This window comes from Rhipicephalus sanguineus, chromosome 11 (genome assembly GCF_013339695.2).
Source record: "Rhipicephalus sanguineus isolate Rsan-2018 chromosome 11, BIME_Rsan_1.4, whole genome shotgun sequence".
Classification (NCBI taxonomy): domain Eukaryota; kingdom Metazoa; phylum Arthropoda; class Arachnida; order Ixodida; family Ixodidae; genus Rhipicephalus; species Rhipicephalus sanguineus.
In genome coordinates, this window is record NC_051186.1 from 45,633,033 (window position 1) to 45,660,602 (window position 27,570).

Below are 27,570 nucleotides of genomic sequence, written 5' to 3' on the forward strand. Positions count from 1 at the left end.
GCATTTTTTCACGAGCGTAGTTTCAGGGGAATCATTAACTTGTTTGCAAAGCCTTTAAGCCTCAAAGGGGCAGAGAAAACAACTTTAGCGCCATGCTTTTCCCCAATCTTTTTGAGAGCATGGGAAGTCTTGTGCATATATGGAACGACACATATGTTCCTAGTTTGCTCGTTTTCTTTTGGTGCCTTCTTACTGCCAAGCAATGTTTTTAGGGTCTTCTCAGCGACAGAAGCTATTAAAGACGCCGGATATCCGCTGTTCTTAAGCTTCGTTGCTTGTTGCACGATACTATCATTGACCTTGTGGTCACATGATCTTCTGACTGCCAGTGTGAAGCAAGAGGAAGCTATGGCCCTCTTGACGAGCTTCGTATGACCTGAGTCGTACGGCAGCAGGGACTTATTGCTCCTAGTTTTGTATTCCCAGCATGTATGGGACTGTTGGAAAGTTGGAGCATGATAGCACCAAAATGACCTCATTCGATGAACAACACGTTGCAATATAGTCCTTGTTATCTTCAGTGTTTTTTGTGTATATCTTTGACGTGCTTTTGCGAAAATAAACAGTTAAAAGTTTGCGCACCACTAGTCCTGTCCCTTTTTACGTTTCTCGTCTGTGCTTCATTCAGCGCATTTACATTGCTATGTCATCATCTCACTTCACTGCACACCTGAGCAAGAGTGTCGTCTTCTTTTTTTTCGTTGGTTTTTTTTTTCATCTTCCGATTAGCGCCTTTCTTCATTTCGGGCGAGTTTGGGCTATCTCCTCATTAATGCTGTTTTGGGGCTATCTGCTCATTAATGTTGCTGTTCACGTTGCTGTTCGCGCACCAGTATATATATTTTTTTTTCTATCGGGAACGGAGATTGTTTTGCTTTGTCACATCAAGAATGCGTGCTATAAAACGTTTCCTTTAAGTATCACTCCCACTTTGGTCACTGACTAAATCCATCGATTAGAACGATCAAACGAATAAAAACGTGCCACAGGGGTGCGGATCGTCGCCAGTAGATGTCGCGAGCGCTCCGAAGCTATTCGTGTCGTCATCAAGCACACAGGTTGTTCACCCTTGGCAGCGTCGCAGTCGTGTCGCAATCAGACAAGAGTAAGTCGAGTTACAAGAGGGCGCGGCATGAATCTTTTCTTCCTGCAAAAGTTCGGGGGGATTGACTCTGAGACCAGCGATTGCTTCGACACCAAAGAAGCCTTTGGCAGCGGCCTCTTTCAGAGGCGTTTTCTCACGCTCACTGCCGTCGCCATCTTCCTGACGACCTGCATCGGCGACCTGGTACCCGTCATCTCCTCGCAGGACGTGGACCACTGGTGCAAACGGCCGACCCGTTCGACCGCCTTCTCCGTACACAGCTGGAAGAAGGACGCCATACCCGTGGATGCCGACGGACGGCGAAGTCGCTGTATCGCCTACAAGAGGCCCGGCAACCTTCTCCCGTTCCTGAGGAAGGATGGCAGGGCGACGGTGGCGTGTCGACAGTGGGACTTCGACGACAAGAAGAACGCCTCCATTGTCAGCGTCTGGAATGCTGTCTGCGACCGGCGGGTCCCGCAGCTCGTCGTCCCAATGGCGACGCAACAGGCAGGATCCCTTCTGTTCCTTCTGCTTTCCGGCGTCGCGCTCGACTTCTTCGGCAGGGGTTGCGTCCAGATGGCGGCAGTTGTGGTTTCGACAACTTCGGCGCTAGTCGGTTGCGCCGTCTCCCACAACCACGCGCACTACGCCGTGGCGCAGTTCGTCCTCTCCGGTTGCGTGGCCGTCAGCGCCGCGGCAGCCATGCTGGTCTCCTTCGAGGTCCTGGTCCATCGACAGAGATCCAAGCACGTAGTGTACGTCGCCGCGTTGAGCTTCGCGCTTGCTGAGCTCTGGATCCTCGTGGTGAAGAACATGCACGTCGGCTGGGTCGTCAAGCAGGTGGCACTTCTATCGCCCATGTATCTTCTAGTCGTCGCCACCACTTTAATGGGCGGAATGGAATCCCCGCGATGGCTGATCGCCCAGGGCGAAAACCACAAGGCCGAGGAAGTGATTCGGGCCGCGGGCAATACAAACGACTTCGTCTTGGCGGCCGGGGCGGAGAACTTTATTCACAGGATCGAGTACAGAGCGCGCTGCATTGCCGACGGCAACCTTTCGTCCACGTCCAACTGCGATCTTCGGCAACGTTCGGCCGTGGAGGCTGCCCGTTCGATCCGGCAACGAGTGCGGATCACGTTCGTCGTCCACTTCTCCCTGGCATTCGCCGTCCACGTCAACGCCGTGACCTGGGTGGCTCGAGACGAACGCGTCGTCGTCGCCTGGTGGCTTCCGTCGATACTGGTCTACGTCGTCACTGCCCTGGGAAGCGTTGCCGGACTCCTGGCCTACGCGTGCATTCCCTTGCGCAAGGTGCCGCTCGCCGCATCGGCGGTCGTCGCCGGCATCTACTACGTGGCCGTCGTCTTCAGCGACTTGGACACCGCTGTCGACCGCGGTCTCATAGCGTTCTCAGGTGGTCTTGCCAACGTCGCCATCATCGTCGGCGCTTGCCGCGTCATGGAGGACGTTCCCACGTCCGTGCGCGGTGTCGCCCTCTGTTGGACGCTCGCTGGCGGTCGAGCCGGCGCTCTTCTCGCCTGCATGACTCCACTGTTTCTAGGGAACGGTAAACTTGCGTTCGTGCTGTCGGCGTTCCTTCTTACCACGTCGTCCATTCTGGCGGCGCTGCGGTTTCCGTCCCACACCTCCGGAAGGTGTCGAGCCTGATAACCTCGGGCCAGCGTTCAAGAAAGACTTAATTGTCTCACCCCATAGCAGCAGGCTACCAACGCACATGCCATCATAGGACCTTGAGAATAGTGCTTGTTGGTTGCACATCGTGAGGAGGGTGTCAAGCGAAACGCACTGACAATGACACGGGACAAAAGACTACACACCGCTGATTCAATGACTTGACGACATACAGTGGTGAGTCGTCTTCTTCATGCGTCCTTGTCAGTGCGTTTGGCTGGAAACCATTCTCACATCATAGGACGGCTCAGTGAACGGCGATATCTCATAGACCGCAAGACCGCGATCAAAGCCTCAACACGCCACGTCACGGCGAGGCGGCCAGTTGGTGTGTAGCCTTGCTGGGGCGTGGCCTCCGCGATAGCGCACCCGACGATGTTGAGGTTATGGTTCACGGAGGCCACGATAGATGCTCACCTGACGTGGAATTGAACTTGGTGGACGCTCGCAGGTTGTTGCCCGTTGAAGTAGCAGCTTTTTCGGCAGCCACATGAATAGACGCCGCGCAGTCATGGGACTATGTGCACCTTTTATCCTAGATCTGGACAATCGTAAAGGTTGTAGTGTAAAATTTGCATAACATGACGAGCAAGCTTATTGTACTTGGAAGCATTTGCTCGTTCCACTGCAGTACAGACGATGGCGAAAATACTGGGCACAGTTTTATGTAGCGACACGCATTTGTTGATGTACGGTCTTTCACAGCACATCTGCATCTTAACGGCGTTTGCATTCTTTAAGTTGCAGTTTTTAGCGTCATTGTTATTTTATTCTCCGTAATAAAGCTTGTTCACTCCTTCCTTGGTAAATCAAACTTATGGTTCGTTGCGCATGAGTGAAATATAGGGTTTCTGCTGACATTCAAAAATAATCAGCGCGATCAAAGAGAACAGTGTATACCGTTCGATTCGTATACTGTTCTAGAATTCAGTAATGCGTGTCTCCGAACATCTTTCTACTGGCACCCGCTACTGCGGTCTAGTGGTTACAGTGCTCGACGGTGCGACTGCATGGTTTTGGGACGTTAAACCCGAAGAATTGTTATTACTATTATCTTTCTACTAGTTTCTAGCGGCACGAGCAGCGAGTGACACTCTTGATTATTAAGCAGCGGCTTCCGGTCGACAACGAACTTCCCGTTTTGGCAAAATTTAAAAATGTTTCCAAATTCAAAATAAACAATTAAAAATGAAAATACGGAACCGATCGTTCTGGTTCAAGTTAGAGTTATACTGGGTACATATATCGGAGCATAAGTTTACTTAACATATGAGCCAATGACCTGTCAAAACAATTAACGAAAATTAATTGAGCGAGTTAACTTAAAGAGCAGATGGCTTTCTTGTGAGCAGCTGGGGATCGTCGCGGCACCTGTCGGAGCACATCTAAACCACGCGCGTGGCCTCTACTATCATCTGCGGTTAACCCAAGGACATGCCAGGAATACGCAAAGGCATACGAACGCCGTGCTGCGAATGCCGTTACCGGATGCCTAAGTCAGGGTTAGGGTCGTCTTCACTTTTTCTTTCGAATATTTTAGAGAATTGTTACTTGCATCGCTAGCGCGGAAGAACACCGGATGCGAGGACTGTTCCCAATGATTGTGAAGCATTACCGGTTGTGCGTAGGTGCACCATTTTCTCAGCGACCGTCTTGGGCAGATACAAGTTCGGGTTCATGGTTGCTCGTCATTGAACAAGAACACTGGTTCCCTAGGTCCAGTCTACCTGGGAAATCGTTCCGATTCCTAATTTGGCTGGCCTTGCCATGTTTTTGTATGGCAAGGCCAGCCAAATTTGCATGGCCAAGCCAGCGCACCTTTAAAATCTAATCTTCTACTAACACTGTGCGTGCATGCGGATACACGCTCCCTCGTTTTCTTTGCAGCTGCTGCCTTCGTTCACCTTGAAGCATAGCACGACGCTCTACGCGCATGCGCGTGTACACTGAGGGAGCTGAAAGGGTACGCCAGAAGGGGGAGGGGGAGAGGGGAAAGGTGTGAAATTAGTCTTAACTTCCACAACTTGCAAGTAGCACATTTAATGGGATGAAGAGCCCTAAGAGTGGCGTTGACTGTGCGCACAACTGCATTATAGATGTCGGCTTAGGGCCCGTTTATGCTGAAGCCGTATAGCCACGCCGCACAAGCTTTCCGTTCCTCTCTCGCTAGTTGTTGCCAGAGAGGGGCGAAAGGTCATCCGCCTGGTGTGAGGCGGCAGTGCGGCTTGACGATAAAGAGGCCCTTAGAACAAACAGCGTTGCGCTGTCGCTGCTGTGCATAGCGTGTCAACTGCAGTGACATATGTAAGCTGCAATTCACGTTTCACTGAAAATAATTTGCGCAGATTCTCCAAGTCAGGTTGTTTTATTTTGTGATAGGCACCCAAGGTGGGGTGGGGAGGAGCCTTCATCCCATCCATGATCGTAGTAAGCCAATCTACGAAACCTGGTTGACCCTCTGCCCGTTTCTTGATGGTGACGTGAATATGTGGAAGGTCATTTTTAATTTGGTAGCTTCGGAAATCTAAACTGGTGTTTTACTCAGTGATAACTGGCGCTGCCATGACCTTCGTTACTGACGTGACAGCAGTATGTACTCTAAGATGAAGTGTAGCTGATGTTTCGCTGACTTAGGAATCTTTATTCGCACCCACACTATCAGTGGTCCTTTTAGTCATGGTAACCCAGGTAATCCTTCCAGACGTCCCACATCTCCGTTCCGCGCATGCGCTTTTCGTACACATCGCGAAGACGCCTCTCCTGTTCTGGCTTGAAGTAGCTCTTCCAGTCTCCCACCTGACCCCTGCGAAAGAAGTTTTTAAGCGCCACTATTTCTTCCTCCGAATCGCCCGAGTTTCTGGCTGGGTCATCCGGTGACCCCTCTGTACCATGAGTACCTTCGCCTGCCGACACGTTATCGGCCCCCTTGTTCCTACTGGCGTGGCCTTCTTCATCGCAATCCGTGTGTTGGAGAAGGTCTCCATCAATCACGACGCCAGACCTGAGGTTGTCGAAGGATATACGCTCCAACACGCTACTCAACAACGCATTGTCAGTGCGTATTTTTTCCCATATGGACGCGTCGACGAACTTCGCCAGCGCCAGCACCGTCTTCTTGGGGTCGCTCTTAAAGTTCTCGTAGTAGAAGAAGAAGACGTTCGGGTCGTTCCTGCGGGCGTACCAGGAGAGGACGTGCTCGAAGTAGTGGCCGAACATAACGTAGCCGTCCATGAAGTCTTCGAAGAACTCGTCGAATGTCGTGTCCGCACGCATCCTCAGGTTTACCCGGTCTTCCAGGGAGTGGTGGTAGAAGGAGACGACGCAGTCGAAAGGGTTGCGAACGATCACGACGTACTTCGCGTCGGGGTGGTACGGGGACGCCGTGAAGGTGAGGTGGTGTTTGATGAGTCGTGGCGGGGCCATTGCTTCGACGGCCTTTCTACCAACCTGCGAAAGCGAGGTGAGACCGTGAGAGACGAGCGCGAGGTCAAGTAATTAGCTCGAATGATTCACTGAACTTTATACCACAACTTTACACCACTCGATGAAAACAAGCAAACCTTGGAGTTATTTCGCACCTTTCAACGTACATCTATAGTCGGATACAACTTAAGAAGTCAGGAGAGGCCCCGCCCAGACGACCGAAGCGCGGCAGCGGATTGCCTCCGCGACTAAAGAAATAGTACCGCTCATGCGCGCGCCGATGTTCTCCGAAGGCGGAGCCACCGGCCGTTCCGCTCATGACGTCATCTCGAGTGCGCGCCCATTGGTGCAGGCTTGCGTTCATCCGCCTTTGAGGAGGAAATGCCGCTGACTTCTATAGTTGTATCCGACTATAGTTCAAAAAGTAATCGGCCATGTCAGCAACAAGCTTACGAAGAGGTGCGGCTGTCGAAATGAAACGCACATTTCTGAAGGGAAAGAAGCTAGTGTCACAGAATGAAATACACTGCGAATGATCAGGACTTGCAATGTCATTTTGCAAATGAGCTTCATGTGAATGCTTAAATATCCGACCCAAATGACTGCGTTCAGACTTAGCCTGATCGAGAAAGAGAGAGCAGTCGTGTCCCTATTATTAGATGAACGTTTAAGAGCTCCAGGTGATCGTTGTTTATCTGGCTACCTATCAAGGATTCGTTAAAAAAGTATTTCATGTCTCCTCCTGCTGGCTCACCCCGCCACGGTGGTCTAGTGGTTATGGTGCTCGACTGCTGACCCGAAAGTCGCGGGATCGAATCCCGGCCGCGGCGGCTGCATTTCGACGGAGACGAAATGCTCGAGGCCCGTACCTAGATTTAGGTGCACGTTATATAACACCAGATGGTCAAAATTTCCGGAGCCCACCACTGCGTCGTCCTTCATAATAGCATGGTTTTGGGACGTAAAACCTCAACATTTAATATTATTATCCTGCTGGGTCGAAACGTTCACTCTAACCTACAGATCAAAGAGTCACAATTGAGCAAGCAGCCTCCGAATTGATCGATGACTCCATCGATCTGTTACTCTCTGTATTGATAAGTTTCTTTAATCAGTCAGCCAATTAATTAGTCAGTGAATATCAGCGGATCATCTTGACGGCAAAGGCGAGACTCGCGTTTCGTTCTAGTACTGCCTTCCTCGTTCACCTACATACTGTAGGGCGACATAGTCACGTGTTACACAAGGCAGTCGTGCATCTAGTGACTTGATGGAGCATCGAGTCAGCCAATCCGTTCACTAATCAATCCGTCAACTGCATACATTGTAGCGCTGAATCACATTCACGCAAGAATAAACACAAGACGAGACAGGCGCTTCTTGTGTTTCTTCTCGTGTGTATCCAAAAAATGCAGAATTTCAGGGGTAGATGGAAGCTGAATGAGATTAAAAATCCTTGAATACGAAGTGTCGGCAAGTTGGTCTTCGACCAACTTGCCAACATTTCCAACTTGCCGAGCAGCTATTGATGCAAAACTATCGGTAAATTGACTATCGATAGTGCAACGAAACTATCTGTAGTACTACTATCGATAAGCTATCGATAGTATTATCGATAATACCATCGATAGTATACCTACTAATAACACTATCGATAGTGATGTGAATAATTATGCTGTTGTTGGCCGGCGATATTGCCAAAACGTTTGCAAAAGCCTACTATCAGCAATACTCAGTTCGCTTAATGTATGAACACTTTTCTGGCGAAAGAAATTAAATATTTCCGCCGTGCAAAATGCCGGAATACCCTACTACGCCAATTTTAACGCGATGGCGGAATATGTCCAATAAATACATGTTCAAAAGTATAACCAGTTACATCTTACAGTCAAAAAACTTATTCCCTGATATTCGTATTCTGAAATCTCAAAATTCAATATAAATCTGAAGCCGTGCAGTCCCACCACATGTAACGGCTTTCTTTTCGCTAAAGCTGAATAGTTCAACTTAATTAGCATGTGTGAGCCAAGCATTTTGGTGAAGCGACATAAGCATGCCAACTTTCTTGCGCATGCTACTCCTGCTCCACCATGTACCACACACTCAGGAAACCAAGCTTATGCTACAATCAGTTTGCGCTGATGATTTTATACTATCGATAGTACTATCGAACTTACTGTCAATAGCACTATCGATAGTTTGTTTTTTACCACCGATAGTTCGATAGTGACTCAGCTATCGATAGTCTCGATAGTACCATTGATGTTCCGCATCACTACCAGCAACACGTTCTTCAGCAAGCAGTCAATTTACAAACGACAAAATTACAGCCATTGTGCAAGCACCACGGATGGTGACGAATTTCGAAAATTGAGAACTAGCCTACCATTTCCAGAAACGGCGCGTACTTGGTCATGATTTCTGTGAACGTGGGCATCGGCTCCAGCTTGTCGAGGTTGAACAGGAACCACAGGGTGTACTGGGTCCAGGTGCATCCGGTCTTCGGGTACGTCGCCAGGAAGATGTCGTCGGGGCGTGCCTTGTACTTCAGGGCGTCTCTGACGACGTCGCGACGGAAGGATTTCGGAGCCACGAGCACGCCCTCGACGAAGTCGAGAACCATGGTGCGGGGCACTGGCTCACCTTCTCCGGAATCCTTGGACATGCTCGATCTCTGGACTCGGTGGTGATGTGAAGTTCCTGCCAGAGAAATTAGGCAGAAGTTTACGGGAAGGTGGAAACTTGAAGAGATGAAAAATTCTTGAACATGGGGTGTCACTGTAGGCAACGTTTAGACAAGCGGACTTGTCTTCTTCAATGAAGTTGCAGCCTTGATGAAGACAAGACCACATGTCGAAAAGTTGGCTCCACCGACATGCCGTGTTCAAGAATATTTTCATCTCTGACAGAAAAATCAAGAGAGAGAGACAGAGAAAGAGAGACGTAGTCGCTGCACAGCTGCAGGCATGTTTTTGCCCTGTATTCGAAGACATTTTCCCCGAAACCCCCCGCACGAAATTTGGTTTTTCTTACAATGCAGTTTTTCTTACAAAGCATGCGTCGATATCTTTACCGGTGGAGATTGTTTCCAAACTTCGCCCAAATCTTGGCCCCGAACCGTGTGGACTTGTACGGACACGTGAATTCACAGCCTCAGAGTTGTACTTGGCAGAAATCCCACTTTCGTGACACAGCAGTGCAAGCTTGCATGAAAGTGCATCACCTGGGTTGTTTCACAGCCCTGCCAAAACCGTGTCCCAAAATTTCAAATCGTTTCAACTCGACTCCGGCTCGAACCCACGATGTTTATTATTTGCTTCCATCACGATTTTTCGCTCGCAATATACGACGCCGCCGCCGACATCGGAATTTCTGCGACACGGGCTTTTTTAAAGGGGCCATAACACGGTCACCCAACAATCTGCTGTTTTCATCGAAAAATAGTGCAGGGAGTCTATTGTACCTATACATATATGAAAAATGCACTGTACAAGAATATTTCAATACAAAATAATCCCTAGAAGTAGCTGGCTATAAACCCCGCCCACAGCCGGCCACCGCTATTTTGCCATGGCGTGTGTGACGTCATGTGCTGCATAGAGCTGAGCCATCGTCTTCTACCAAAGTTTCAGCCGCTGGAAATCGTACAATTTCGATGCCAAGCTGAAGAAAGCTGAAATGGTTCGATTGCGCGCGCAGCTGACCAGGGAACTAAAGGCAGAGACAGACGGTACCATTTTCCATACGATGCGACGTCCGACGCGGCGGTGCGGCAGCCATGGAATGGTGACGGTCCGATGCGATGAAAGGTCACCATTCCGGCTGCCGCATCGCCGCGTCGGACGTCGCATCGGATGGAAAATCGTACCGTCTGTCTCGGCCTTCAATCATTCGCCGGGATGCAGACGCTCGCACAGCAAGCAGCTTGTTACATCGCCAGTGCACCAGTGTTGCCCTACTTTCAGACCGCTCACATCTTTATAAAAATATTTAATTATAAATCAAGTGCTCGTCCAAACTCACTAACGTTTCGCCAGTTTGTTTATGAATGCACAAGGATTAAGCCACATAACACAGATCATGATGGAAAATTGGATGTCATATGTCCCCTTTAAAGGGCCCCTCACCAGGCCACATAGCAAATTTTAGTTAGACGCTGGAAGTTGTAGTGTGCCGAATGAAGAGCCGTATGCTGCAAGAATTTTTCAAATCGGTTCATTACGAGCTGAGAAAAACAATAATTTGTAGCGGCGCGAAACCATGATGCGAGGAGGCGAGTTTCAAACCCTTGCCACTCGCCCCGTGTAGCCTTAGCAAGCCAAATCTCTTCCCTGCCCTCTTCACTTGACACATACGCATGAACACGCCATGCTCATGCATGATCACGTGCGCATGACGTGCCCGAGCACGCGAGCGGCGTTGCACGGCCGCTACCTTTTTTTTTATGTAGCGGCCGTGGGCGTTTTGTCGGCGTTCTCTGTGGAGTACTGCCTGTTTCTGCGGGACGGGCATGAAAGTTGAGACGTTTGTACGGGCACGAGAGTGGCGGTATCATGAGCCAGTGCCGCATTAACGTTTACTTGGACGCGGTAGAATAAATGAGCATAATGAGTTCTCGAACGCGCCAGAACATTACTTTCGTTTCCAGGGCTGGCGTCTGCTCGATGCGCTAACAGCGGGGACACGAACGCATGGGAAAGGGAGGCACATTAGCCCCGCATCTCGCTGCAATTCACGAAAAAAAAATTAAAAAGACGCACACATTCGCTCTGTGTGTCTCATTATTTCTCTCAAGTTTTATTAATCTATTCAAGCAACAAATTACACAAACTACACATGTCGTGTCAAATAATTATCGCAGTGTCACGTGCTACTGTTGGCGACGTCAGAGCACAGTCGTCTACGCAGAGGAGCGACGTCACAGCACTACCATCTACGTAGGGCCATTTTCTCATGTACGTCATCCCCTCATTCTCTAAAGCGCGCGCCCGCGAGAGGAAGGGCAAGCAGCGTTCACCTTGAAATTTGACCCATTTCTTCGGCGCGTAGCGTTGCAAATTTGGGCAGACGTGGTCATGAACGCCCAGTGTATATATTGCGCTCGTTAGCTCAAAATTGTAAAACCTGGTGAGGGGCCCTTTAAGACTATCGCTGTAACGTTTTGGCTGCTGGGATTCCGATTGTGTAGGCGCCGATCGCGTAATCGTTAAAAGATAATAATAATAATATCTGGGGTTTAACGTCCCAAAACCACGATTTGATTATGAGAGACGCCGTAGTGGAGGGCTCCGGAAATTTTGACCACCTGGGGTTCTTTAACGTGCACCTAAATCTAAGCACACGGGCCTCAAACATTTTCGCCTCCATCGAAAATGCAGCCGCCGCGGCCGGGATTCGATCCCGCGACCTTCGGGTCAGCAGCCGAGCACCGTAACCGCTATACCACCGCGGCGGGGCTAATCGTTAAAAGAAGCACCTCGTTTGACCCTAGCGTAAGGGCTACGAGTCAGGGAACGTCCAAGTGCATACACCAGCACAAAAGGTGCACATACGCGCCCAACCATATACAAAAAATGGCACTGCCGACTCAAGGCGTGAGATCTGCCGAATTTTTTTTTAATTAACGAGTTCCAATTTTCAACTGGCATTGTGTCGTATGAGCCACGAATATTTCGATAAACCAAGAACACCCTTAGGTTCTAAAGGCTATTTGAGGAAGCAAACAAACTTTGAGCCACATCTTTGCAGATTCTGGGCAAAAGGGTGTTTTGCTTGCTTGAGATCGCCTTAAAGGGACCCTGAAATGGTTTTGACGATTTTGTACGAACACATTGAGCCGGTAGAGCAAGTCCTAAGGATCATTTAGAGACCGATTTAAGCTCTGTGCGTAAACTGTGTAATTTATTACAAGGCTTTGAAGCTGCGAATCGCCACCGATCACAGCGGCTCAGCCAAACGCGTTTTCAAACCGCCCACTTCCAGTGCGCGTCGTATTGGAAGCGCGACGTCACGCAGGCGGCTGATCTGATTGGATATGTCCAGTACACGTCACTGAACCTCCTGTGGGCAGCGAGCGTCGTCTGCCTGTATTACAACGTACTCTGTGTTGACGTGAGCCGAGCGACAGTGTTTATCTCGAGGTTTCTTTTCTTCGACATAATTAATTGTCCTAGCCGTGTTGTGTACCACCTATCTAGCAATTTCTAGCAATTGGTGACTTGTAAAGCTGCGGCATCGTGCAATGTTCGTGAGGCATCTGGCGAGCGGAATCCCTTCAGCTCGTCGCTGCAATGAGCGTCGCGCTCTCGCTATCCGTTCAACGCCACGATCCACGTTTTTGTAACTTCACCCCTGAAGACACAACCACATTGCCCGAGTTTACGCTTATCGGTGATCGTTCCCGAATTAGTTTTGTTGGTCCGCATGCTTTTGCAGATTGTCGCCGTACAGGAGAATAAAATACGATCTGCTGGTAGTGTGGCGGCACCTGTCGGAGCAGATATCAACCACTCCGCGAGCTTCGTCTTTGTTGGGCCTCCAAGATTGCGCGCAACCCGTCGGCGCACAATATCTGAGGCCATGACGAAGCTCAAACCGTCGAGTGCGCTCATGAGAGCGCTGCGATCGCCGGCGATGTCAGGGTGTCTGTGAGTTGAGGGTGCAAGGCAGTGGTGAGGAGGAGGGTATAGATATAAATTCCGTAGCGGCCTTGGTAGATAGTGCGTCGTTTAATTTCTGGTGCGAATCATTTGGGGATGCCCCTGTCTAAACGCTGACAAAACTTCAAAAAACCGTTTCAGGGTCCCTTTAAGCGTGCAAAGTGGTTTATAGTGTTGCCAGTATACCATTGACTTAATAAACATGCCTAAATCAAACTCAAGCTTGAAGCTCAGGCAAATTAAAGCTCTCGGTACAGTGAGACACTGGCGTAGCTGGGGGGAAAAGGGGGGGGGGGGGTGAGTTAAACCGCAGAAGTTTTTCAATTTTGCATGTGCGCATGTAAAATTGAAAAACTTCTGCGGTTTGACCCCCCCCCCCCCCAACTTCCCCCCGGCTACGCCAGTACATGTATATGTAGACACACACATGCAAACACACGCGTGAACATACATAGAGGTTTGGTTGAACCCCCCCCCCCCCCTCCCCGAAAAATATCGCCGGCCACGCCCCCGCATTGGGATGTGTAAAGTGTGCAGCTTACCGTGCAGAACCTGGCGAGTAGCTTTCGGCAAGCAACTCGCCGCATATATATATATACAGCGGAACACCGTTCTTATACACAATTACTAACCATTGTTAACGCTTGCAAATTGCTTCCTCGTGGTCATACGTAAAACGGATTCACAATCTTCTCATACACTTCCTTAACGTGTTCGACGTGAACAACTGATAAGGACTACAATGAAGATATAGAGAGTGCACGCAAAACCCGAAAGCGAAGATTAGAAAACCTTCACTTTTCAGGCAGATTCCACGAGCACTGCTTGAATTCGTAGACACACAAGGCCTTACAGCGCACATCTACACACACAAACACACACACACAAAGTAATATGCCTTCGGGGCAAACCTTATCGCTAAATAAAATAAAAATAGTAGCTTTCTTTCACTTTTTTTTTCCTTCTTAACGGTGTAGCTCCCGCGCAGCGGTCCGGTGCCCCCTTTACATCGGAGGCAGGGATGCGTTTAGAGACTACCATTTTGAACTTCGATAAGTAGTCCGTGCATGACTATAACTGCGTCCGCCTTCAGACCAGGGCCTGTCACAATCGCACGGGACCAAGAAGCGACGAAAGTTGATAATACGCCACACTACGTACGGCCTTTTCCTTGTTTATTTTTTGTTTTATGTTTTGTTTTTTGCATGCCTTCTCTGTGTAGTTGAGTAACCGAAAGTTTTTCCTGCGTCTTTGTCCATTCGTTTGCTCGATCTATAGTTTCCTTCACAGCAGTCAGTATACGGCACTCAGATAACTTCGTGGTGTCGAAATGTTCCATTCAATTTTACTGTGCAGGAGGAGGAGGAAGGAAGGAAATGAATGAAAGGCAGGGAGGTTAACCAGACGCGCGTCCGGTCTGCTACCCTACTTTGGGGGGAAGGGATTAAGGGATTAAAAGAAAGAAAGAAGAGGGAAGCAGGCACTGTTAGGGTACATGAATGCCTACAAGCGGTCGCTTAAACCGGTCGATTTTAAAAACAGTAGCGATGCTCGCGTCGCCTTGCTGGCCTGCGATGCGTAGGGCTACGATCGGAGGATCTTCTCTTCGGAAAACGGTCTGTCGTCTAACTTGTTCAGCGCATTGCGCAGAACGTTTCGTTCGTTCACAAAACGTTCACAGAAACACAGTAGATGATCTATCGTAGATGTGTAGATGTGTAGAGGTGCGCTGCAGCAGCCGGAGTGGTATTTATGGTCCGATATGCTCTTGCGTTGGCAAAAAGCGGCTGTCGTGCTCTGTCTCGCTCCCTCTACCACCACCACCATATGACCGAAGCGTGGCAGCCGATTCCCTGGGGTGGGAGTAAAAAAATATCCCCACTCCAAAGTCTGAGGCATCGCAGTTTCCTGCACCTCGCGTGGTTTAGTAACACTGCCTCTGAGATAACCCCGCATTTGACTGAGCGACTATGTCGTGTGATCACGTGATCGTGCGACGTCACGTTATGTGACGTCACGGTGACGTCGCCAATTGTGGCGACCTGTGACGTAATGGTGAAGTCATCGCACGGTGACGTCATCGCATGATGATGCATTTTTGCATCACTTCGTGTTGGAGACCACGGTCAGTTTTCGTGTTTAATGTGGCGTGTGAGGCTTTTGCCCTAACAAAGCCCTTCGTGGCGCTTACCGTCATCCTGATTCAAAAGGGATGCTAATAACATTCAGGGCTTAAAGTCTCCCCTCATTGGACGGGGCGCCCTCATAAGGCGGCAACACACACACGCATTGTTGTTGGTGCTCGCGCTTGCTCGGCTAGGACCGCTGATCGCTTCACCTGTGTCAATCTTCTAATAAACGCGTCGCTGCATCTACGTTAGACGCATACCATCAAGTGGTGGAGAGTGCTGGTTCTGTTCTCCATCCTGGAACTCCATAACCGCACTCTACCTTCACCATCACCAATGCCGAACGATGTTACACCGCAGAATGCTACCACACCCCAAGCTGTCGGTTGTCCGCTGTCCCGGTGTTCCAAGAGAGCGGGACCCCGTAATTTTCAGCGGTACTGATGAGCAAGACGCCGAGGACTGGCTTTCTCTTTATGAACGAGTGAGTGTCAGCAAGTGGGACGACAACGACGAACTTGGCCGCGTCCACTTCTACCTGAGAGGAGTAGCGGAACTCTAGTTCAGCAACGACGGGGCTGAGATTTCCAACTGGGCCTCTTTGGAAACGACCTTAGCGGACGTATTCGGCCGACCAACCGTGCGCAAGCTCCGCGCAGAACAGCGCTTGCGTAATCGCGCCCAACTGGCTGGCGAGTGCTTCACTTCGTATATTGAGGACGTCGTAGGCGTCTGCCGCCGCTTCAACCCTGTCATGTCGGAAGCTGACGAGGTCAAGCACATATTGAAGGGCATCGAGGACGATGCGTCCCACATGCTTGTGGCGAAAAACCCTCAAACAGTCGAAGACGTCATTCAGCACTGCCAGAGCTACGATGAGTTGCGAAAACAACTCATTTCCACGCGACGATAGTTTGGACACGACCAGCACGTCAGCAGCGACCGTTGGCGCCATATGTCTGGACCGGGCGGTATTGGCGCAGCAGATTCAGCACTTATCTGAGAGGAAGTGGCGCGCCAATTGTCTCTTGTGTCCTTTCTTCCAGGTAATACCCATGCGCTCACCTCGTCGCTGCGACAAACCATCGAAGTCTCCGGGGCACTTCCGCCCGCGTACGAGCCACCGCCTGTATCCGCGCCCCTCACCTACGCTGACGTCGCGAGAAAACAGTCACATGCGCTGCCACCCATCGCGGACTCTGCTCCCCAATCAAACGCCTTCTAGACAACGCGCGCGCCGGCAGGCCCGCACGTTCCTCTTTATCGCCGTCCTGCAACGCCTCCCAATAACCCTTGACGCACATCGGATAACAGGCCAATCTGCCACTACTGTTGTCTACCCGGCCATGTCGAGCGGTTCTGTCGCCGGCGCGTCCCTCGTCCAGGTACCGTTGATGAAAGCTGCAGCTACGTCCACCCAGAGCCACCACAGTCAATGCCTCCCCACGCTACTTCAGACACCTATTCATCGAACCACCGCGCCTTCAACCCACGTCGATCGCCCTCCCCGCGGCGACGTTCGCTTTCGCCAGTGGTTCGTCGACCACCACCTTGCCCAAACGGAAAACTGACCATCGCAGTTCCGGAGGCAATAAGAACTGCGCCGCTGTCGAACTCTACAAGGCCTCGTTCTCTGCCTGCTAACGAAATAACTGTGCTCATTGAAGGTGTTGCCGTGCAAGCATTAGTTGACACTGGAGCCGTTGTATCTGTATTGAGTGAAGCAGTCGTCCTTTCTTCCACGTCCAACGGCGATCTTCGGCAACGTTCGGCCGCGGAGGCTGCCCGCTCGATCCGGCAACGAGTGCGGATCACGTTCGCTGTCCACTTCTCCCTGGCATTCGCCGTCCACGTCAACGCCGTGACCTGGGTGGCTCGAGGCGAACGCGTCGTCGTCGCCTGGTGGCTTCTGTCGATACTGGTCTACATCGTCACTGCCCTGGGAAGCGTTGCCGGACTTTTGGCCTACGCGTGCATTCCCTTGCGCAAGGTGCCGCTCGCCGTATCGGCGGTCGTCGCCGGCATCTACCACGTGGCCGTCGCCATCAGCGACTTGGACACCGCTGCCGACCGCGGTCTCCTAGCGTTCTCCGGCGGTCTCGCCAACGTCGCCATCATCGTCGGCGCTTGCCGCGTCATGGAGGACGTTCCCACATCCGTGCGCGGGGTCGCCCTCTGTTGGACGCTCGCTGGCGGTCGAGCCGGCGCTCTCATCGCCTGCATGACTCCACTGTTTCTGGGGAACGGTAAATTAGCGTTCATGCTTTCGGCGTTCCTTCTTACCGCGTCGTCCATTCTGGCAGTGCTGCGGTTTCCGTCCCACACTTCCGCAAGAACGCGAGCCTGATGAAAACCTCGGGCCAACGTTCAAGAAGGACTTGTCGACTCACCCTATAGCAGCAGGCTACCAACGCACTGGCCATCATAGGACCTTGAGAATAGTGCTTGCCTGAGCTAGTTGGTTGTACTGTCGCGACCAGTATGAGTTGCAACACGGTGGTCGTGGTCGAAGGGGCCCCAAGTCTGGACGGTGACACCGGTAAAAAAATTGATTCAGAGAACATTAGTAACAGAAACAGTGTTTACTAACCGTTCACTTCACTAACGTTTGTTATGTCGAAACCGTTTTGCAGTGTTGGCGCCACTTTGAGCATGGACAACTTGTTGCAACTAATATGGGGCGCAATTGTACATCGTGAGGAGGGTGTCAAGCCAAACGCACTGACAATGACACAGGACAAAAGACGTCACACCGCTGATTGAGCGGGCTTGACGTCATACAGCGGTATGTCGTCTCCTTCCTGCGTCCTTGTCAGTGCATTTGGCTAGAAACCCTTCTCACATCATCGGACGGCTCAGTGAACGGCAATATCTCATAGACCGCAAGACAGTGATCAAAGCCTCACACGCCACCTCACGGTGAGGCGGCCAGTTGTTGTGTAGCCCTGCTTGGGCGTGGCCTCCGCGATAGCGCACCCGACGATGTTGAGGTTATGGTTCACGGAGGCCACGATACATGCTCGCCTGACGTGGAATTGAACTTGGTGGACGCTCGCAGGTTGTTGCCCGTTGAAGCAGCACCTTTTTCGGCAGCCACGTGAATAGACGGCGCAGTCGTGCGACTCTGTGCACCTTTTACCCGAGATCTGGACGATCGTAAAGGTTACAGTGTAAAATTTGCATGACATGACTAGCAAGCTTATTGTACTTGGAAGTATGTACTCGTTCCAGTGCAGTACAGACTATTACAGAAATAATGGACACAGTTTTATGCAGTGACACGCATTGATTGATGTACGGTCTTTCGCAGCACATCTGCATCTTAACGTTTGCATTCTTTATAAGTTGCCGTTTTTAGCGTCATTGTTATTTTATTCTCCGTAATAAAGCTTGTTCACTCATTCCTTGGTAAATCAAACGTATGGTTCGTTGCGCATGAGTGAAATATAGGGTTTCTGCTGACATTTAAAATAATCAGCGCGATTAAAGAGAACACTGTACGCCGTTTGATTCGTATACTGTTCTAGAATTCAGTAATCCGTGTCTCCGAACATCTTTCTAGTGTCACCCGCCACGGTGGTGTAATGATTATGGTGCTCGTCTGCTGATCGGAAGATCGCGGGATCGAATCCCGGCCGCGGCGGCAGCATTTTCGATGGAGGCGGAAATGCTTGATGCACGTGTACTTGGATTTAGGTGCGCGTTAAAGAACCCCAGGTGGTCCAAATTTCCGGAGCCCTCCACTACGGCATCCCTCATAATCACATCATGGTTTTGGGACGTTAAACCCCGAGAATTGTTATTACTATTATCTTTCTAGTGGCACGATCAGCGAGTGACACTCTTGATTCTTAAGCAGCGACTTCCGGTCGACAACGAACTTCCCGTTTGGGCGAAAATTAAAAATGTTTCTAAATTCAAAATAAACAACTTCGGTTCACCCAAGGACATGCCAGGAATACACAAAGGCGCACGAATGCCGAGCTGCGAGTGCTGGTACCGGACACCTAAGTCAGAATTAGGGTCGCCTTCACTTTTTCTTTCGTATGTTTTAGAGAATCATTACTTGCATCTCTAGCGCGGAAGAACACTGGATGCGAGGACTTTTACCAAATTGTGAAGCACGATACCGGTTGTGTGTAGGTGCACCATTTTCTCAGCAACCGTCTTGGGCAGATACAAGTCCGCGTTCATGGTTGGTCGTCATTGAACAAGAACACTGGTTCCCTAGGTCCAGTCTACCTGGGAAATCGTTCCGATTCCTAATTTGGTTGGCCTTGCCATGTTTTTGTATGGCAAGACCAGCCAAATTTGCATGGCAAAGCCAGCGCACTTTTAAAATCTAATCTTCTACTAACACTGCGCGTGCATGTGGATACACGCTTCCTCGTTTTCTCTGCAGCTGTTGCCTTCTTTCAGCTTGAAGCATAGCACGACGCTCTACGCGCATGCGCGTGTGCACTGGGGGAGCTGAGAGGGTACGCCAGAAGGGGGTGGAAGAGAGGGGGAAGGTGTGAAATTACTCTTAACTTCCACAACTTGCAAGTAGTACATTTAATGGGATGAAGAGCCCTGAGAGTGGTGTTGACTGTGTGCACAACTGGATTATAGATGTCGGCTTAGGGCCTGTTTATGGTCAAGCCGCGCCGCACAAGGTGGATGGCTTCCCGCCCCTCTCTCGCCAGTTGTTGCCGGAGAGGGGCGAAAGGTAATCCGCCTGGTGTGAGGCGGCAGTGCGGCTTGACGATAAAGAGGCCCTTAGAACAGCGTTGCGCTGTCGCTGCTGTGAATAGCGTGTCAACTGCAGTGACATATGTAAGTTGAAATCCACGTTTCACAGAAAATAATTTGCGCAGATTCTCCAAGTCAGGTTGTTGTTTTATTTTGTGATAGGCACCCAAGGTGGGGTGGGGAGGAGCCTTCATCCCATCCATGATCATAGTAAGCCAATCTACGAAACCTGGTTGACGCTCTGCCCGTTTCTTGATGGTGACGTGAATATGTGGTAGGTTATTTTTAATTTGGTAGCTTCGGAAATCTAAACTGGTGTTTTACTCAGTGATAAGTGGCGCTGCCATAGCCTTCGTTACTGTTAATCTTGTCTGACCGCACGTGACAGCAGTATTCTAAGATGAAATGTAGCTGATGTTTCGCTGACTTAGGAATCTTTATTCGCACCCACAGTATCAGTGGTCCTTTCAGTCATGGTAACCCAGGTAATCCTTCCAGACGTCCCACATCTCCGTTCCGCGCATGCGCTTTTCGTACACATCGCGAAGACGCCTCTCCTGTTCTGGCTTGAAGTAACTCTTCCAGTCTCCCACCTGACCCCTGCGAAAGAAGTTTTTAAGCGCCACTATTTCTTCCTCGGAATCGCCCGAGTTTCTGGCTGGGTCATCCGGTGACCCCTCTGTACCATGAGTACCTTCGCCTGCCGAAACGTTATCGGCCTCCTTGTTCCTACTCGCATGGCCTTCTTCATCGCAAACAGCGTGTTCGTGATGGTCTCCATCAATCACGACGCCAGACTTGAGGTTGTCGAATGATATACGCTCCAACAGGCTACTCAACAAGGCAGTGTCAGTGCGTAACATTTCCCATATCGACGCGTCGACGAACTTCGCCAGCGCCAGCACCGTCTTCTTGGGGTCGCTCTTGAAGTTCTCGTAGTAGAAGAAGAAGACGTTCGGGTCGTTTCTGTGGGCGTACCAGGAGAGAACGTGCTCGAAGTAGTTGCCGAACTGTACGTAGCCGTCCATGAAGTCTTCGAAGAACTCGTCGAACGTCGTGTCCGCGCGCATCCTCAGGTTCGACCGCTCGTCCAGGCAGTGGTGGTAGAAGGAGACGACGCAGTCGAAAGGGTTGCGCACGATCACGACGTACTTCGCGTCGGGGTGGTACGGGGACGCCGTGAACGTGAGGTGGTGCTTGATGAGTCGTGGCGGTGCCAATGCTTCGACGGCCTTTCTACCAGCCTGCGAAAGCGAGATGAGAGACGAGCGCGAGGTCAAGTAATTAGCTCGAATGATTCACTGAACTCTATACCACAGCTATACACCAATCGATGAAAACCAGCAAACCATGGAGTTATTTCGCATCTTTCAACGTGCATCTAGTTCGTAAAGTAAATAGCCATATCAGCAGCAAGCTTACGAAGATGTGCGGCTGTCGAAATGAAACGCACATTTCTGAAGGGAAAGAAGCTACTTTCACAGAATGAAATACACTGCGAGTGATCAGCACTTGCAATGTCATTTTGCAAATCAGCTTCATGTGGGTGCTTAAATTTCCGATCCAAATGACTTCGTTCAGACTTAGCTTAATTGAGAAAGAGAGAGCGGTCGTGTCCTTATCATTAAACGGACATTTAAGAGCTCCAGGGGGCCGTTCTTTATCTGGGTAACTATCGAAAAATCATTAAAAGAAAATATCTTTCTTGTCTCATTTCGCGTGCTCGAAACGTGCACTCTAACCTACAGATCCGTCATAGTCACTAAATTGATCAAGCAGAAGTCGAACTGATCGATGACGCCATCGGTCTGTTTCTCGCTGTACCGATCGTTTTCTTTAATATGTCAAGCAATAAATTAGTCAATATATGTCAACGGAGCATCATTACGAGAAAGGAAAGACTCGTGTTCGGATTGCCTTTCTCGTTCACTTTCACACTGTATAGACGTTTTCGCGATCGCGATAGAACCAGCAAGTGTTGTGCCCTAAGAAGCTTCGGGTCACTTCATTTATCATTCTTTAAAGGGCCCCTCACCAGGTGACCTAACGAATTTTAGTTACACATTGCAAGTTGTTGCGAGCCCAATAAAGAGTATTATGCCACAAGAATTTTTCTAATCGGTCGGTTAGAAGCTGAGAAAAACAATAATTTGTAGCGGCGCGAAACCATGATGCGAGGAGGCGAGCTGCAAACCAGTGTTGTACACGTTCCTCTTAAACAGGAACGAAAGCTCGTTCCTCGTTCCTTCCCAATACTGGAACGAGTTCCCGTTACAAGTTCCTTTAGCGCGAAAGGAACTCGTTCCAGTTACATTTCGAAAATTGGAACGTGTCGTTACATTAACGTTACATTTGAATTTTTGTTCAAAGAATAGTGCCGGATAACCCTGAGGCGAAATAAAGTGAGCAATTTAAAGCTAACATTGAGCTACATTTCACGAATTTAACATCGCCGGCAGTAGGTTATATGTAGATAAAATGAATCTAAAGAAACGCTCCTAGACGAATTTTTTCAGAGACCACGTGCTCGTCTATTACAACTTTACAAGTGCAACACATGGGGCACTTTCCACGTCAGTCGTCAGATGCGCCGTCAGAATACTGCGCTTCAGATATTCAAATAGAAATTTCCGCACATGCACCAATATAAATAAGTTTTTTGCACAGGAAACCACATCGAAAAGAACAATACATAGGCGTTTAATGAGTGCTCATTGAAGATCGCAGTGTGAGTAGAAAATAATGTCCAGGATACATATTCGCAACTTAGTAAAGTCCCTTGTTCGCACTAAGCGAGAGTCGCACCTCGATGCTGGTATCGGACTAAGGAACCTGTTTTCTCGTCTGCACTTCGTTGGCAATGTTGAAGGGCCGCTCCTTCAAGCACTTGAGGGTACTGCCATGTTGTATAAAAGTATAGGAACAAAGTCAACAGAAATCGTAGGGGCGAGGGCAGGCTCAGCGGGCGCAACAAGATTGTAGCGCTGGATGTACGCGTATTCGTTTATTGCATGACAGACGTTATCGGTGCGGCGGCTGTCGAACTGAACTATATATATAATAAATGTTATAGACCGATAACCGCGGAGATAACTCGCATGTTGAAGGGATACCTGCCCAAACGAAACCACCGAAGGCACCGGAAAGGTGCCACTGCAGCATCCGCGTCCACTGCGTTTCGGTCCTCTTTCCCCTATCCACGCCACTGGGTGTCAAAAGACAGATGTGTCGATAGCTGCCGGCAGTATGCACGGAGCGGTCGAGCTAGCCGCTAAAGGCCACGCGACGAGAGAAACATTCCCAGGAACTGGGCCGAAGCTTCGCAGTCGGCAGCGCGCGAAAATAAAACCACTAAACCTTCGGAGGAGAACGCTGCACGTGGCAAGGCGCTCACTGCCAAGTGGTAGAACCACTGTGTAACTTCGCCACCGTTACGTTGGGGCCGAAGACGGTTCATGCGCAGTGGGAGGCCACCACGCGGGATTTCGGTGGTTAGCACGTCAGTGCTTCACTAATTTTCTGCGGCCTCTGGCGTTGTGATTGGCTCCTCTGTCCCATGCGCGTCAAACACCAGATAACCGCCGTTCGAAAACTCCGCGGAACCACGCGTAGGCACCTCGACTACGATAGGTCGGCTCCCCCACTTTTCCCTATACCAACAAGGCCACGGGGACGCGCAGGAGAACCGCCCGAAAACGCAGCCCCCCCCCCCCCCCCCGCCCCTCCCCACGCCCAAACAGGAAATATACTTTCATTAGTGGGTATAAAGGTGCGCATAAAGGACACGGGCACAAGATGACATGACGTAACACCCAGGGCGCACAGGTCCGTGTCCTTTATGCGCAACGTTATACCCTCTAATGGCAAACGAACTGGCCCGAATTGCAACCTTGGTGAACTACTTTCGAGTTGGCCGAACAAAAGTCACTGACGGAAAGAACTTGCGTGCCCTTTCCTGACGGCAGCCTTACAAAGGGGATCGATGATTCTCTAATGCCAAGTAACAGTCCTCCAAGGTGTGTCTGCACTCCAGAACGGTCACTGATTGCTGTCAGACTCGCTCAGACAAAAAGAAAAAAAAAATCAGCAGTTCGTCCCGCGCGTGGTCAGTCTTGACATCGCGCGCTTCCTGCGCCGCCGGCAGGCGCCTTAAACTGGATGCAGCATAGTCAAGTGACAGGCGAGCGGTAGATTCTTGCGCTTCACGCAGTCGCCCATCCACCCTGTTCTGCATGATGTACTGTGTGCGGGCGCCTGTTCAATGCCGAGGAACATTTTCAGAAGAAACGCCGTTCCCTATGCCGTTCCTATGTAAACGTAACGCGTTACCGTTACAGTTCCACCGATCCTGAATGGAACGGTGGCGTTCCTCCGTTCCTCGAAAAAGGAACTAGTTCCTGGAACGTCGTTCCTTGGAACGCCGTTCCGTACAACACTGCTGCAAACCCTCGCCGCTCGCCCCGCGTAGCCTTCGCAAGCCAAATCCCTTCCCTGCCCTCTTCGGCACGCGAGCGGAAGGATCACATAACGCATACGCATGAACACGTCATGCGCACAAAATGTCACGAGCGCATGACGCGCCCGAACCAGCCCGAGCCCCCGAGACGCGAGCGGTGTTGTGGCGGCGTTCTTTGCGCTTCATCTCTGCAAGTTATGCCGAATGCGCCCTCGCCGATCACTTGGCTTTCAACCTGTTACTGAGCACGAAAGCTGCGACATTTGTACGGACGCGAGACTAGCGGTGTGCCGCACGAACATCTAGTTAGACGCGGGAGGATAAATGAGCCTAATGAGCGCTGGAACGCGGTAGAAAATTAGTTTCGTTGTAAAGGGTGGCGTCTGCACAATGCGCAAAGCGCGAGAACACGAACGCGTGCGAAACGGAGGTAGATTAGTCTCGAATCTCGCTGCGATTCGCAGTAAAAATTAAAAAAAGAAAACGCACACATTCCGTTTGTGTGTTTTATTATTGCTCTCAAGTTTTATTCATCCATTCAAGCAACAAATTGCAAAAACTACGCGTCGTGTCAAATAATTATCGCAGTGTCACGTGCTACTGTTGGCGACGTCAGAGCACACTCGTCTACGTAGAGGAGCGACGTCACAGCACTACTATCTACGCAGGGCCATTCTCTCATGTACGTCATCCCCTCATTCTCTGGGCGCGTGGACGCGAGAAGAAGGGCAAGCAGCGTTCAGCTTGAAATTTGACCCATTTGCGCGGCGCGTAGCGTTGCAAATTTTGGCAGACGTAATCGTGAACGCCTAGTGCATGGATTGCGCCCATCAGCTCAAAATTGTCAAACCTGGTGAGGGGCCCTTTAACATCGAAGCGCAGACCGTGTTTTAGGGGCGAAGCACCTTAGGGTCGTGACTTGTCCGTTGTGCGTTGTTGTCTGTGCTCGGCAGAGCACCGTGTAAAATCAAAACATCAGGTTTAACAATACACTAATACCAATAATAATTGCGACGAAACAAGTTTTATGTTGTTTCGTCGCAATTATGGTTGAACCTACGAGCACAGACCCCGTATACTAGTCGGCGACTTCAACGTACACATTATGGACCTTAGGATCTAGCTTTGTGGCTGACTCTCACTGCCGGCCGTCACGGTATATATAGAAAACCGTTGCTATAATCGAAAACTCTACGTGTGTATTTAAATAAAAAAGGTTTACAATAGACGAACATCAATCGTAATTGTGACAGAACAATGTAAAACACCTACGAGCACAAACCTTTTATACTAGTCGGCGACTTCAACGTAGACATTATGGACCTTAGGACCTAGCTTTGTCGTCGACCCTTTGTCACTTTATGTCACTCAGATTAGATATCTGTGTGTATGTGAATAAAAAAACGTTTAAAATTGACGAACATGAATCATAATTGTGACAGAACAATATAAAGCACTTACAAGCACAAACCCTTTATACTAGTCGGCGACTTCAACGTAGACATTATGGACTTTAGGGCCTACCTTTGTTGTCGACTATTTATGTCACTTTATGTCACTCATTTACATTATATGGGGCAGCGCTCGGGTAACGTGCGGTTACTCACCCATACGATACCCAGAGCTTCGCCCACTCGTCATGATTCACTTCGTGGAGATGCGTGGATTTTTTTACGTTGTCTCAAAGTAAGAAAAGTCTATTTTTACGTTTTCGGATAAAAGGAGGACGCCTAAAATTCAAGAGTACCTCTTACAATCTTGTGTATAGCTTAAAAGAATATTCATTTGAGATGTTTGGCTAAACACAGAGAGAAAAGTGTTGAAAGTCGGCGGCCTACTCGCCCAGGCTTTTGTTCCCCACCAATGCTAGTACGCTATGCCGGGGTATAAAACCGGAAACCGTCCAAGGTCTGTTTTTGTAAACAGCGAAACTGGTATTCACGCGTTCCACAAAGCAGTCGTACTTCTTGTGGCTCGGTGGAAAAGCTAATCCATAAACTCCATCAATCCGAAACAGCCAATCCATCAACTAAAAATAACAGTTTTTTTAATGATTGCTACGGAGTTGTTAGCCTGGTTCGTCGCCTAGCTGGCTTGCTGCTCCAGATGTCGGTTGTTGACTATGGTATATACAATGATCGCATACGCGCACAGAAAACACGTACAGTCACGCACACACATATACACAAAAGAGTTATTCATAAAGTTTCGTTAAGATGTACAGTTTTCAAAAACACCAACAGCACTTTTGTATTGCGCTGCTTTACCACAGACCGAGGAGGTGCCGCAGCTCCAAGCGCAAGACGCGTTGCAAATGTGGTGCTGCCTTCAGTATATGCCGCTCTGCGTCGTTACGGGAACAATCAGACAGAGCGTGTTTTAAGCCTTCGTGAGTGTTACATGTTGCGCACATAGGAAAGCCCGACTGTATAATCTTGTACTTAAACTAGTTTAAATAGGCAACATGGAGTCGGAGCCGGTGAATGCATGTTTCATCTTGCCTGCTTAATCCTGGTGGGATGTAAAAGCTACACGACGGGTCTGTTCTGTGCAGTGGCCTGTACTGGTTACTTGCGTCACACTATAATGTTCGCTGCAGTTTCCAGCCAGTGATTCACTCAAGGTGATGACAACATTACAAATATTGTGCATGATGAGAACTTCTTCTTGGCCTCGTTGGTATTTGCTTACTGTATGACATTTCGCCGCTAGGAAAGACAAAACACACAAGAAAGACACGCCCATGTCATCGTGTTCGTGTCTTCATGTGTGTGTTGTCTTTAATAGCGGTGAAATGTCATACAGTAAGCCTTTGTGCAAGCGCCGCGGATGGTGACGAAGTTCAAGATGAAGAAGAAGCCTACCATTTCCAGAAAGGGCGCGTATACTTGGTCATGATCTCCGTGAACGTGGGCGTTGACTTCAGCTTGTCGAGGTTGAAGAGGAACCACAGGGTGTACTGGGTCCAAGTGCATCCGGTCTTCGGGTACGTCGCAAGGAAGATGTCGTCGGGCCGTGCCTTGTACTTCAGGGCGTCTCTGACGACGCTGCGACGGAAGGACTTGGGAGCCACGAGCACACCCTCGACGAAGTCGAGAACCATTGTGCGAGGTACTGGCTCGCCTTCTCCCGAATCCTTCGACATACTTGATCTCTGGCCTCGGTAAAGATGTGAAGTCCTGCCAGAGAGAGAGAGAGAGAGAGATGAAATCGCTCTATAACTGCAGGAATGTTCTTGCCATGTATTCGATGACACTCTCCCAAAACCGCGCCCCAAATTTTAGTTTTTACAGCGATGATTTATATGGCTAGGTTCTGGTGGGTCGTGTTCGTATGCAAAAGATGCGTGGAACAACAATTTCCCGCGACCGTCGCGCACTGCCCCCTCGC

General features: G+C 49.9%; 2 protein-coding genes across 2 annotated transcripts; one reads left to right on the forward strand and one right to left on the reverse strand.

Annotated features, from left to right (window-relative positions):
- Positions 1–1,067: 1,067 nt before the first annotated feature.
- Positions 1,068–17,569, forward strand: LOC119374999 (solute carrier family 22 member 6-A). Its single transcript, XM_037645197.2, has 2 exons — positions 1,068–2,401; positions 16,984–17,569. Exons 1-2 carry the CDS (start codon positions 1,133–1,135, stop codon positions 17,338–17,340), a joined length of 1,626 nt encoding a protein of 541 aa, XP_037501125.2. The 5' UTR covers positions 1,068–1,132; the 3' UTR covers positions 17,341–17,569.
- On the reverse strand, positions 5,148–27,335 carry LOC119375002 (sulfotransferase 1C2). Its single transcript, XM_037645199.2, has 3 exons — positions 27,045–27,335; positions 20,318–20,968; positions 5,148–5,578 (listed from the first exon to the last, which is right to left on the reverse strand). The coding sequence occupies exons 1-3, from the start codon at positions 27,153–27,155 to the stop codon at positions 5,453–5,455; spliced, it is 888 nt and encodes a 295-aa protein (XP_037501127.1). The 5' UTR covers positions 27,156–27,335; the 3' UTR covers positions 5,148–5,452.
- Between the last annotated feature and the right edge of the window lie 235 nt (positions 27,336–27,570).

What these genes read in the sequence shown, in the direction of transcription:
- LOC119374999 (XM_037645197.2), top strand. Translation starts at nt 1,133, where the DNA reads ATGAATCTTTTCTTCCTGCAAAAGTTCGGGGGGATTGACTCTGAGACC. An exon ending in CGTGCATTCCCTTGCGCAAG is followed by an intron (nt 2,402 to 16,983) that starts GTGCCGCTCGCC and finishes CCCTTGCGCAAG; the next exon opens with GTGCCGCTCGCCGTATCGGC.
- LOC119375002 (XM_037645199.2), bottom strand. Translation starts at nt 27,155, where the DNA reads ATGCACTTGGACCCAGTACACCCTGTGGTTCCTCTTCAACCTCGACAA. An exon ending in ACGCGCCCTTTCTGGAAATG is followed by an intron (nt 20,969 to 27,044) that starts GTAGGCTTCTTC and finishes TCGCTTTCGCAG; the next exon opens with GCTGGTAGAAAGGCCGTCGA. An exon ending in ACTTCTTTCGCAGGGGTCAG is followed by an intron (nt 5,579 to 20,317) that starts GTGGGAGACTGG and finishes CGCAGGGGTCAG; the next exon opens with GTGGGAGACTGGAAGAGCTA.